Raw genomic sequence first — 13,939 nt, 5'->3', positions numbered from 1 at the left:
TCTGATCCTAACAGGAAAGGAGTAAAGACATGACTTGTGTGACTGTTATATAATATGATTAGTGATGGGCGAATTTGTCCCATTTCACTTAGACGTAAAATTCGTGAATTTCCTGTGAAATTCACAAAATGGCGAAAAATTTGTGAAATGCCGATGCCGTCTCGTTTTGGACACCGGTCGTCTGTTTTTTGACGCCAGCGTCCGTTTTTTTTAGCCTGCAGTTTCGCAAATAGAATGACATTTGTAATAATCCTATTTTATCTATTTGTTTTTCTACTTGTAGCAATGATGTGTGAAGTAATGCCGACGATAAACGAGGACACCCCTATGAGCCAAAGGGGGTCCCAAAGCAGTGGCTCCGACTCGGATTCTCATTTTGAGCAGTTGATGGTGAATATGCTGGATGAGAGGGATCGCCTGCTGGACACACTGCGTGAAACACAGGAAAGCCTCGGACTTGCTCAGCAAAGACTACAGGATGTTATCTATGACAGAGACTCGCTCCAGCGACAGCTAAATTCTGCACTGCCACAGGTATGACAATGGCTCCCATTAATCAGCAAGTAAAGGTAGTAAAAAAGCTTGCCTGTTTTGCTATTTTTTACATTTATCTTCATGTCACAAAAAGGAATTCAGCCCTGCAGAAGTGTTTTTATCATTTCTACACTCCTAAAAAGAAAACATAGCACTTTTGGTAACTTGTTATTTTCATTTTTAAGGAATGTCTAGTCGGCAGGAGTCCGGCATATAGCCATGGAGTTTATTTCTGGTTTAGGTCTTCAACTGTAACTTAATACTTCCATTTTAAAGTCAGGTTGTCTTATTGTATTGCATCCCCGATCTACTTAAACTACAAATCTTCCCCCCTGCAGCCTAGGCAGATGCTGATGGGAATTCAATGAGATCTAGAGGGACACAGGTTGGCATGTAGTGTCTTCATTAGATGCAGTGTGAGCCAAAGCATAATAAATCTAAGTATGGCTATTTTAAGTCCATAGACAAAGAGGCAGGCAGAGCATTTGCTGGTAATCTTAATTAGCATAACGAAGGGCACTGACATGAAATTCTCATCTGTGTAAAAAGGTTGAAACTAAAACTTGGAGTGACTCAATTAAAACACAATAAAACAACATGAGAAAAACTGTACAGATGCACTTTCTAATTAGAAGATAAATTGCCTTCTTGCTAGTATAAAAAAACCCAGACCATTGATAGCACAATATCTAATTATATTTCCAATGAAAGGACAGGAGCAGTGTTGAAAAAAATGCAAGTCTTTTATTTCTCAGAATGCAAACTTCATAGAAATAGAACTTTTAGGTACAATTAACCATTCTGCATAAGAAGCGTCTTCTAGAATGAACTCAAGGAGGTACACATGGGTTTCCATTGTATATACCTGGTATCCTGGTAAAGGTCAGACTCTCTGGGGCTCATTTATTAACGCAGCGCAGCGCTAAAAAGAGCGCAGTGGCCAGACATTTGCCCAGCGCATGCGAGTATTTAATAATGTAGCGCACGATACCTTAACAGTGCGATTTGTGCGCTAATGTAGACACAAGACAGGTGCGACGTGTGAAACTGCGTATCAGCTGTCGCAGTGCTTATAATAAATTGTGCGCACAGGAAGATACCGCAAAGGTAAGGATTAGTTGTGCTCATGTATGAATGCGCTGCTTTAATTAGTTGCGTCACATATTGCGCATATTGCGTTCACTTAGACGCATCTGCATTTGTTTCTGTGCTAATATTTGTTTGGTTGCAAAGGTGTTTAGCCTACCTGATACCCTTAAAGGAACCTTGGTCAATATAAACATGTTGGGTGGAAGGCGTGGTTAATATGCACTTTACAAGGGTTGTTCATCTTGAATATACTAGCGCAGCTGGGCAGGAATGCGCATTTTGAAGAGCGTTACTATTACGCCACGAAGAGGCAGGCGTAAAAATTGTGGTGCTGTTGCCCGGGTGCAGTTTTGCACATATACAGACGCAAATCTGCGACGGCCGCAGTGCAAGCGCATTGTAGCCACGCCCACAGCCACGCCCCTAACAACCACGGCATCGTTTGCGACATAAATGCCCAATCTTTTGCGCAATGCGCATAAACAAAACCATCGCAAAAGCTCTGTGTTATGCGCAATATCACGCAAATATATTAGCGATCACGCTTGTGATGGCGCAGACAACCTTTTGCGTCCACTTATGCGCTGCGCTGCTTTAATAAATGAGCCCCTCTGTGTATATTAGGTTCACACTAATAACTTTATGGGAAAGGTTAAATATGTGCCTGGAAAAAGTCAGTATTCATTGCTGATTATAACTGGCAGTACTGCATGAGACTTATGATGCTAATCCTGTGACAGAATGGGACCCTAGCCCCTAGGGGATTAGGGGGGCAGCCAGACAAGACCCCTTAGTTATGTCCCTGTATATAGATATTGTTATCTTTATATTCCATAGGTTTAGCACTAGTTACTCGTTTAACCTTGTCTAGTAATTTCTCTTTTCATACAGAAACAATGTGACTGGTTTAAAAAAGACATACCATACTAAATTATTACAGTGCTTTAATATATTTGTCAATTATATTGTATTTTTTTTTTTTTTTTAGTTTTAAATGAAAATCTATTTTTTTCCTTCAGGTCTGTTTGACACAATGTCTGTTTTTCAAATCATTTGTTTGGGTAGTATTTCTCTGTATCTGCCATGCAAAAATATCACTGACTGCACTAGCGCCACTAATTACTACAAGTATTGGTTGGAATAGCTTTGGCAGACATATTTTTCAGCCTCTATAGGACTGTTCATTAGACTTTCTGCTATAGAAAGCAAAAAATTTGCAATGTTTACAATCAAATGATGGTATGAACAGCGGAATGTATATAACTGTGACTACATCGGTGTAGTCAAGTGCTTTGTTTGTGTGGCTTTTATATTGAATAAAGATAATGCATATATGAATGACATATTCTTTGATGATTAAACTGTTTTCATAGCTTTAACTGTACAGTGTGTATTTACAACAACGTCAGCTGATACCCACTGGTGGCATAACTTCCTTACAGCAATGGACAGGACTAGAATACATTAAGTCAAGAATTTGTTGGCTTCCACCACACACACATACAATGCAAATCCTAGTCCCACCACCTGCATTAGATATTGCTGGACAACAGCTCCCAGACTATTCAATCTTTAATAAAGGGTGAATGCATGCTCTGAACTGTAGTCCAGCAACAGCAAGGATCAACACAGTCTGGAGTCATAAGTAATATCATTTGGACGCGTGATGACTAAGAAATAATTGAAATATGCTATGAACCTGCAATTATAGCTACTAAATGCAATACCATAGGCTTCATCTCTTTCCTTGCTTACTTCTGATCTTGCCCTTCTCCTTTTAAATTGTAAGGTCTTTTGGGCAGGGCTCTCTTCACTTTTTATATCTGTTACTGGTTGCTATGTTTGTAATTCTGCATGATCTTCATATATGTATTTTGCTGCGGAATATGTCGGAGCACTAAAAATACATGTTTTTATTAATAATAATGATAATGATAAAAAATAAGTGATGAGAATGAGGTCCAGATACTACAAATGGAAAATCCATACATAGGTAGGTCAAGTAGTATAATCTTTTCAAAGGGTTAAACACAGAAGGTAAATGTAAAGTCTTTAGAAAGTAATAAACACATATATGTATACATTACATACAAAATGTTTATTTTTTTTATAGTATGGGATCTGACACTTCAAATTCACCTTTTTCTTTAAACCTCCATGGTTATTTCCTTGCTTTCCTACAGACCTAAACTGAATGTATCCAAACTAAACTCCATGAGGAGTACTCCATCATCTATAAAATACACTACTTTATTATCCAGAAACTATACAAAAAATGATGCGGTTCGCATCGGAGCTCACCCAGTGTTGCTGTGTGTTCCTGGCCGCAGCCTGTGTGAGACGCCAGCCACTTCACGCTGGTATTCAATGCAAGACACTCAGTACTCTCAACACACTCGGCGCCAATCCAGGACACGATGTGAAGGCAACAGCGTTAGTGCAAAGTATTAGGCTTTATTTCAACACACACATAAGTTCGGGTTACAGCGGTGGGTGTACAGGGCTGACTATACTATATTTAGTATATAGTCTCTTTAACTATGCCCTCATGTACACAATCATCCAGGGCCAGATTTCCCCCACATGAGCGCACACGTAAGCGCCGGCAAACGGGGGACGCACAGGTCCCCATAATGTGGCTTGGCGGCATGCCCCCTCTAATTTTTTGCCACCCTAGGCCCGGGCCCTTGTGGCGAGGCCCCAAATCTGGGCCTGCAATCATCTAGGATACTCTACTTCATTATCCAGAAACCTATGTTTTTCACTATGCCTTATGTAATCTAAGTTAGCAAAGTTTGATACCAGTCTAATCACCAATGGCAAAAATCCGCAGGGAGCCTTTACTGTTGCCTGTTTAACAGCAAATATATTATTGGATGATATAGGTTACTGCATCTTGGCAAACTCTGACAATTTTATTACATATTGTACTGCCATGAAAACATCTCTTAAGCCTCTCCAGAGCATTGGTGGAATCCAATGGTAATCCAAAACAACCTTGGAACAAGCATTCATTTACAATAATTTCTGGGGTTCTGTCCCATAACTTGAACATGTCTCTCCCTATCTTTTGATGAGGAATTGCCATAACTTCATCACCCCCCACATGTAGAACTCAAGTATTCAACAGCACCCATAGCTTGAATATCCCATATCCTGTTCAAGTTTATAACTTGTGTTAAGATGGAAGTGAAGTGAAGTGATGCCATTGGCATAAACCTGCACATTAAAACTTAATTTGACTAACATTAAGCACAAACTGAATTAAAGGAACTTTCAACAATTTTATGATTGGAAAGTAAGTAGTCAATTTCTAAGGAATCCATTTTTGTTTAAAAAAAAAATATTACTTCAGTTTTTTCTCTTGCCAGTGGTAATCCAAAACACTGTAAAATCAACAGAGACACTTCCGGGATTACCTTACATTCACTGAATTGTCCAACACAAAATGATTCTTCTAAATAATCAAAGATTATATAACTCTAAAAATGACTTGAAAGATTCAAAGTATGCACATGAACAGCTCCTCATCTATTATCTATCCATTCAATCTCCTTCAAGAGAATACAAACAGGGCTGCAGGGCCACACATTCAAATTACTGAATCATTACAGTTCGCATAGGAAACTCGTGCTTATTTCTGTTTCATCATCATTACCTGAAAAATCCTTTTGGTAATACAGATGATGAATTAGAAAAGAGTTCCTAAATTCCTTTTTGGGCACAAATAACAAGCGTTACAAGCACAAATAACAAGGGTGATAAGCACAAATTTGGGACTTGCAGTTCAACAAAAGCCCCTGTGATTCTATCTGGTTCTACCTTGTTACAAAGATTCTGCCTAACCAAACCAGGTTTGGAATTTTTGCATTTCTAAACACAACCTGGGTTCTTAAATGATGATCTTAAACCAAAATCCCTTGTTAGCTAAGCCTTATTCTTACTGGATAACTACATATCAATGCTGGTATTTTGACTTTTTTCCAAAGGACTTTCATTACAATATTATATATTTACGATGAACCTGCGGCAGTTGTCATTGCTATTCCAGTAAATTCCTGTCTTAGGGGAACTTCTTTGTCCTTTTCCCACTTATTACCGTTAAAACACTTGAATAAGTAAAAAAAAAAATGTAAATTATTTTGCCTAAATGTCTGGATTTATATGCACACCTCCCAAGGGATAAAATGAAATGTAATGTGTCTCTTTTGCAGAGTCTCACACTAGAAGGGACTTTAGGGTACATTTATTTTCATGTTAGCATAACATTGCCTTTTTTTGTATTATTCTAGTTTTTTTTTTATTTGAGAAGCTTTACCAATTCCAGAATGGCAAGTGGCATAGCTTGTGGTTTAATAATCCTTTTAAGAGTAGTATAATTTTATTGTTGATATGAAAACAAATATGTAGTGCCTTTACTACTTTTCTGTTGAATAGAATAATGATACGTTTGCAGTTGCACATCTCTTTATGAAATTAGATTATGCAGTTTGAGCAGGTCCCTAAAATGCCATATAATAACTTCTTCTTCATTACCAGCAGAAACAAAACCATTATATATACTTAGCACAAGAGCAAAATGAATATAATTTTGTAGTTCCACTTTAATACACAATGTTTTTTTTAAATGTGACTTTTTGATGCTTATGCAAGTCTGAATTTCCCAAAATGTGCAAGAGACAGGTGATAGCTACTTTATAAATAGCGTTTTTACAGGGTCTTTCGGTTCTGTTTATTCTTAATTATTAGAATGCACAACAGTTTCAGGTATCCACATCTCACAGTAAATTCAACAACAACATATTTATTAAGTAAAATTGAATTGCAACTAGGGGTAGGCAGAAGAGGCACGTGCCTAGGGCGCAAAGCTTGGAGGGCCCCAGGCAAGTACCACACATGCAGTCTACTCCATGTCCAGCAATTGTTACCTCAGTGAAAAGTGGGTGTGCTCTCTGAAGTCAAAGTGCTTTGCGCAAGACCATACTCTTCTGCGTGCAATTGTGCATGCGCATCCACAGTGGCGCACGGTTACGCCCACACGTACTTGGTTGGGCACTGCTGCGGCGGGGCCAAAGTGCCCAGCTGGGTTGAATACAGTACCCAGCTGGCCTGGCCCGGCACTGGCAATACTACATAGGTATCCTGGTACCAGTAGTCATAAGCACAGAATACTTTTAACACTAGGGGCAGATTTACTAAGGGTCGAAGTGATTTCGAGGGAATTTTCGAAGTAAAAAAATTAGAAATTCAAAGTAATTTTTTGGATACTTCGACCATCGAATAGGATACTACAACTTTAAATTTACTTCGACTTCGATTCGTAGTAAAAATCGGTCGAATATTTGACCATTCGATAATTGAAGTACTGTCTCTTTACAAAAACTTTGACTTCAATACTTTGCCAAATTAAATCTGCCAAAGTGCTATGTTAGCCTATGGGGACCTTCTACAACATTTTTCTAAGTTTTACACATCGAATAAAAATCCTTCAATCGATCACTAAAATCGTTCGCTAAAATCGTTCGAATCGTTCGAACCGCAGGATTGCCAAATTTGTTGAAAAGACTTTGAATTCGATATTCGAATTCAACGTTTTTTTTAATTCGATGGCTGAATTTCGACGTTTTTTGTACTTCGAGATTCAACCCTTGATAAATCTGCCCCTTAATACTCTCATCCCTACCTCTGCCTTATATTATAGTATAAGTGGTATGACAGGTTAGCAGTCAGGGTGTATTTGGTCATCTGCATATCACTTATCAACTGTTTTGCAACAAAATATACATGTTCCTGGCAGCTCCAGAATAAGTGTAAGAAGCTGAATCAAATCTGCTACATTAAGAGAAACCAAATAGACTGTATAGCGCGAGGCGGATTAAGTTAGCACTTTGAGAAAGAAGTTAAAAAAAGAAAGAATCTGTTATCCAGAATCCTTGGGACCTGAGGTTTTCCAGATAATGAATCTTTCTGTAATTTGAATCTTTATACCTTAAGACTGCTAGAAAATTATATAAACATGAAATCAACCAAAATAGGCTGGTGTTGCTTCCAAAAATGACATATCTTAGCTTGAATCAAGTACAAGGTACTGTTTCATTATTACAGAGACAACGAATATAATTTTTAAAACTTTGTATAAAATAGAGTCTACGGGAGATGGCCTTTATTTAATTCAGAGATTTCTGGATAACAGGTTTCCAGATAATGAATTCCATGCAACCCTCAAGTAATTACAGTTCTACATTTGGCTCTTTACATTTTCATTAGACAATTGCTGGGAATACAATAAGGTATAAGGGATAATTTATACCAATTAATACCAACCATGTTTTTTACCCACAATTTAGAATTGTCCCCCCCCCCAGAATTTGCAGTCATCAGAGGGAGGTTTTCTAAGTTCTATCTGGTGCTATAGTGATGTGTGTCTGATTTTTTTTTTTTTGTCACATACTGTATGCACTGCACCTATTGATGCAGCAACAATTTGCAAAATGCATCATAGGTAATGGGCATTCTCGGTGACCATGCAACTTCTTCAGAGCACAATACATTGAAGGCTATGGGCCTTTTTTGTGGCAAAATCTGGGCGAAAAAAATGTCTCATCACTAATGCAAGCTGCTGTGGGAACTCTGGAGCAATCATCTGGTGGTGTTAGCTCCAGGGTTCCCATCAATAGGCACAGTGGCTCTAGATTCTGAACAGTAAGAAGGCAGCGGTGCCAAGCGAAACTAAATGGAAGTGACTGTGGGAAAATGTGTAGCGCAGTGTATAGCATCCAGGAGCTTTGTCAACATTAAGTTTGACCTGTTATTATTTTACCATACCGTGTTCGGAGTGCATATTCTGTAGGTCACTGTCTTCTTTGTGAAGAAACAAATATATGTATAATTAATATAGACTACCTGTGACATTAGTTTATCCTTAATTACACCTGTTCCTCCTTGAAGTCTGTTTACATGGTTTCATTTAATATTTCTATAAATAGCTCCAACCTGCTCTTGAATTGTGCAGGAAAAGACTGTTGGGCTAGAGAAGTAGAAAGAAAATAGCTGTACATTCAGTGCTTATTTGGGAGATTTAAACATGCTTTAAAGCTCTTCTCAGTCAAGGCTTACGCTGTGTGGAAAAAAACTACAAAACAAATCTATTCAGCAAAAATCTATAAATCCAAATTCAGTTTATATTAAAAAAAAAAAAAGAACCAACATATCATGATCATGAATTCAAATAGCCATATATTTTTGATTATATAAATTAATCTTATTGCAACTGGTGTACATTTGTTGCTGGTGCTATAAATTAATAATTAAAATATGCATTTGAACTCTTAACTCACAAATACCTTTTCTTTCAGTATTTAATTATAAAACAGCTAGAGGTTTTATAATACATGTAATAAAAAAAATCATTAAATGGTGACAAATAAAAGGAGAATAATTGAGCTGTGTTGTCATTTATGTCTCTAAAAGATTTGGTGTGGAAAGTTTTGATCAATGCCTCCCACAGAGCCTTTTGCAACGTTTGTATAACACATATTGACAACTAAACTCTATGTTGCTATAGTGAACATTTACAGTAAAGTTATAATTTACTTGCACAGAGAATCAGTTGATATAGCCATTTCTAAGTGCACTGTTCATACTGTATAATAATACTATAAAATCACATGACCCTGAACAGTGGTGAAAAGTGCCTCCAGAGGGCATCACAGTAAATAACATTTCCAATCTCATTCTGTACATTGTTCCTAAGCTAACAATTCTGGACACATAGCAATAATCACTAGCGCTAACAAACCAATAAAGGCAAGCTCTCCAATCACCATGTAAGGGTAGTTCCATTATATTGTATAGTGAATAAAGTACCCCCTCTTGTAAAATCTAAGTATGTTATAAGTTACCAATGAGTTCCATGACCATATAAAAACATGAGGCAGACTTCTAATATCTTCATAGGGGGTACTTATTTATTATAATACACAAGTTTCAGTGAGTCATGTGACAGAAATTACATCACTATGGTTTGATTATAACTGATGACATCATTAAGCACCGTTTATAAGGATATAATTTACAGGAAATTCATGGCTCTTGTGTATTATAATAAAATAATGATAAAAGTCTTTAATTATGATGGTAGACTGTCAAGATTGGGGATTACACTTTATATTATAGACAAATAGTAGGGGACCTTTTTACCCATAAAGAGGATCACCGTACCAGAGGCCACCCCTTCAGACTAGAAGAAACGTATGAAGCAACGTAGGTGATTCTTAACAGTCAGGACAGTGAGGTTGTGGAATGTCCTGCCAGGTTTTGTTATGATGGCTGATTCAGTTAATGCTTTTAGTGGCTTGGATAATTTCTTGGACAATCATAAAATCCCAGAATATGGGGTCAGTGTCAGTGAGTAGATGTGTGTATGGATGCTGGGTTTTATTTGGAGAGGTTGAACTTGATGGACTTTCCAACCTGATTTAACTATGTAACTATGTAAAGGGTTGGCCAGTAACTATAGTGAAACATAAGACAGTACAAATGCTTAGGCATATCATCTAATCTGTAGGTACTGATAATATCTAGCTATGCATTACAGTAAGTCACTATCCACATGTAGCAATTGCTTTATGTTTCAAAGATTATATAGAAATCTGACATCCTAATCTCTAACACTCAGAGGAAGTTAATTGTCAAAGCATCATTACCCATATAGTTTTTCTCCCTCTATGCAGTCAGAACAGCCAGACTTCTATAGTTTACCAAGGATACCTATTGTGTTTCATTATCAACAGCTGTAAAAACATTACAGATAAGGAAAATGCACAGGTGATAATGTTTTGGGAGATCATTGAAAAACATAATGGATAACTCTGTGCTTTTGTTTTTTTTTTTTGTAACTTCAAAGCAGGATGTATTTTTCTCTGGAATGGACCTTTTTTGCCAACTATGCAATGATCCTACACCTGGGAGCAAGCACTAAACTCACACTTTCACCCCTTAAGGTTGCAATTTTTCTTTCCATCAATAGCTAGCTTGTGTACCGTTACACCACTTTTAGCACAAATGGCAGAAAGAGCTGTTCTCAGTTTTATTTGCTATCATATTAAATAAGATTTCTTTCCTCCCTCTCTCTCTCTTTTGAAATCTACTTTTGATTTGCACTCTGACATAAAGAATGCACTTCAAGTAACTTCTGCAAGCAAACTAGCAAAGTACTTAACTCTTAAGAGGTCCCTGTAAGGGTAAATAAAAGACACACTGTCCTGAGTCATCCACCCAATTAGGCATCATATGTGTATAACCCACTAGTTTATACCGCACCATTGATTGCTTTTGTTTTCTGACTCTTTAATATTGCAGAAATGCGGCGAGATAATTGATCTCTGATGCATGCCATGCACTTGTTACTTTTTCTATTAAAATGCATTCAATAAACATATCAAGTAAAAAAAAATTCAAAGGATTCAATCATGAAGAACACCAAACACAGGAAAAAATGCATGCGGCTTATTTAATAAATAACAAGGGTTCAAACTTATGCTCCTACTGCTTTCTAAAATGGTAAAAGTTCCAATTTAAATCTCTATCTAAAATATACCTCGATATTTAAATAGATCAGTAGATACATTTACATATATAGCAGACAGCATTTCATTCATTTTTTAATTTGGTCCAATAACTAGTCATCCTCATAAAAACACATCCTCAAATAAACTGAATTTATATTGTAATGTACATTGTAAAAATTTAAATCAGGGGCATTATGTATCACTCACTGGACAGGGTGAAAATGTCAAAAACTGGACACAAGTGAATTAGCACTAAGGGGCACAAGACTATGCAGCACTTGTTCCCAGTGGTGTGTTGCTCTCTGCACAGAGTATTGACTAAAAATTCCAGTGACCTATGCAAAGGCACAGCTCAGCCATGTTATTACCACCTGCTCAAGGAAGGCAGTAAGGACGTGGCCCCAATTCAGAATGTGCCCCTTGCTGCTCTGTACCTTGCTTTGCTGAATGATGTGCAAGGTAGGGGGTAGGATGGGGGGAAGCACTTTATTAGGGTGGGTGGACGGAGACACATAGGCACAGGTTGCAAAGAAGCCCTGTACTAAAAACTGCCCTTTGACAGGTGGTAAGGAATTGGGCTATCTTGTGCAGAGCATAGCATGATCCCACACAAGTGCTTCTTGAATAAACACTAAGGTGCACCAATTTTAGTTTCTATGAACTAAAATTCTTTGTCTTCGGCTGCCTACTGCAAAAAAAAAAGATATTGGTTGTTGAAACTCAAGAGATTGTCCAAACCAAATCTTGAAAAAAGCGACACTGAATAATAATTATCCTTAATTGATGATTTATACAAACATACACTAAACATACACTTACCAAAGTACCAGGCTGATGGTTATGGCTGAATGTTATGATATCAATTACAATATAACTGCTTTGAGGGCATTGTATCTAGCTGCACTAAAACTTCAAATGCAACTGACACTGCTTTTAATTGGTTGTACTGACAGATGATCTTGAAGCACAAGAAATACAACAAATCACACAAATATACAAAACATAATTCAAACCAGTCATAGCTGTGGGAAGTTTAATGGCAGAGGGCCAAAAAAACTCCAATTAGCCCCAACACAGACATTGTCTTCTCATATGCACCATGGTTACCTGTCTGCTAGTTACCCAAGCTGCTGTCTTTCCATATACTTTTAAAGAAAGGGAAAAGATAAACAGATTCATGTCAGGACAGGACCCATATGTACAGCACAAAAAATCTTAAGAGAAAACTGGCGTGTAGTTCTTAAAATTTGGGATTTGCTGTCTGGTTGAGCTGAATACACCATCAGTTCTGTGTGCATGTTTCCATTGTCTGTGCATCTCTATACATACCTCTACAATGTAGCATCAAGATAGTAGGACAGTGAGTGAGTGAGACCTTCAGTATTATAGAAACATAAAAACCAAGGGTCATATTTTCAAAGAACTATTTTGCTGCTATTATTTAGTATTTTTTTTTTCATATTATCAAACCATAAAGAGGAATTCTGTAAATGAAAAAAAAAACGTTTTGCTTCAGCTAAATTGTCGATCCCCATTGTATGTTTCCTTTCTTTACTTCCAGGACTCTTGGCATCATATATTTTCTATTACTCCATGAATCTGTTCAGACTGTGATCAGATTGTCTGTCTATTATTAACCAACAAGAAAACAAACTATGCATGTCACCTATGGATTTTACTTTGTGAGGAAAACCATGTTTATTTATCAGGCTGTGAGCACTCATTCTAGGGATTAGCATAACCGAGACACTGACAGTGTAGCAGAACACATTTTTTTCAATCAATAACCATTATGTGTTAGAATACACGGTGCACTTTTATTTCATTTACCAACAGATTTTTAGTGGCATAAGGAAATCCAGCTTTTAAACAACCATGGTGTGCATAAATTGATACATTTCAATGAAAGGCATTTGGCCTAAATTTATGCTTGCTTAATTATAGCTTTTTATTGATCGCTGAATGCTGGCAGTTTCACATCCCGTGTACTTTTCAATAAAGACATGCATTATTAGCCTGTATACATCCCCATTCATTTACCAATGGGATCAGTTTTCCAATCGCCGAGGTGCAGAACAGAACTGTCCATGTTCTCCACTATCATTTATTTTGGTCACAAAAAAGGAGAGAATTACTCTTTCATTTTTCCTATATTTTGCCCCAGGTCTCAAGGGTCTTGCCTGATGTGTTCACTTCAATAATGAAATGACCTTTTTCCCCTTAGATAAAGATTTTATTTGTTTGATTTATGTTTTCTAGCACCCAGCCAAAAGCAAAAAACCGATGCGCCTTATTACTTTTGATTAATGCTCAGACAATGCAATTTTCATATTATAATTTCTTCGTGGGAATGTAAAAGAATGGCTGCATTAAATGTAGTATAAGAGAACTCTGTGGTTACTTTTTTTATTCTACCACTATTAACTGCTGATGGTTCCACATATAGTAGTAATTAACTTGCCTAACACTTTTAAAGGAGAAGGAAAGGTTAAAACTAAGTAAGCCTTATCAGAAAGGTCCATCTAAATATAACAGTAAACCCCCAAAGTAATGCTGCTCTGAGTCCCCTGTCAAAAGAAACACTGCATTTCTTTCCTTCTATTGTGTAAACATGGGCTTCTGTATCAGACTTCCTGCCTTCAGCTTAAACCTCATTGCCCTGGGCAAGAGCATGCTCACTTTGCTCCTCTTCCCCCTCCCCCTCCCTTCTCTACTGTAATCTGAGCCCAGAGCAGGGAAAGATTCAG

The 13,939-nt window shown here is 37.3% G+C and overlaps 1 protein-coding gene across 4 annotated transcripts in view; it reads left to right on the top strand.

Moving 5' to 3' along the window:
• Nucleotides 1-13,939, top strand: part of LOC108711045 (liprin-alpha-2) — a 186,804-nt gene that overhangs the window by 18,946 nt on the left and 153,919 nt on the right. For all 4 annotated transcript variants that reach the window (XM_041586288.1, XM_018252369.2, XM_041586287.1 and 1 more), the window contains exon 2: nt 284-534. In XM_041586288.1, coding sequence (XP_041442222.1) covers nt 286-534 — 249 coding nt within the window. In that variant the 5' untranslated portion in view covers nt 284-285. The remainder of the gene's footprint in view (nt 1-283; nt 535-13,939) is intronic.

The sequence above is a fragment of the Xenopus laevis genome, chromosome 3L, assembly GCF_017654675.1.
Source record: "Xenopus laevis strain J_2021 chromosome 3L, Xenopus_laevis_v10.1, whole genome shotgun sequence".
NCBI lineage: Eukaryota > Metazoa > Chordata > Amphibia > Anura > Pipidae > Xenopus > Xenopus laevis.
The sequence above is the reverse complement of the archived record's forward strand: the minus strand, read 5'-3'. Positions and strand labels throughout refer to the sequence as shown.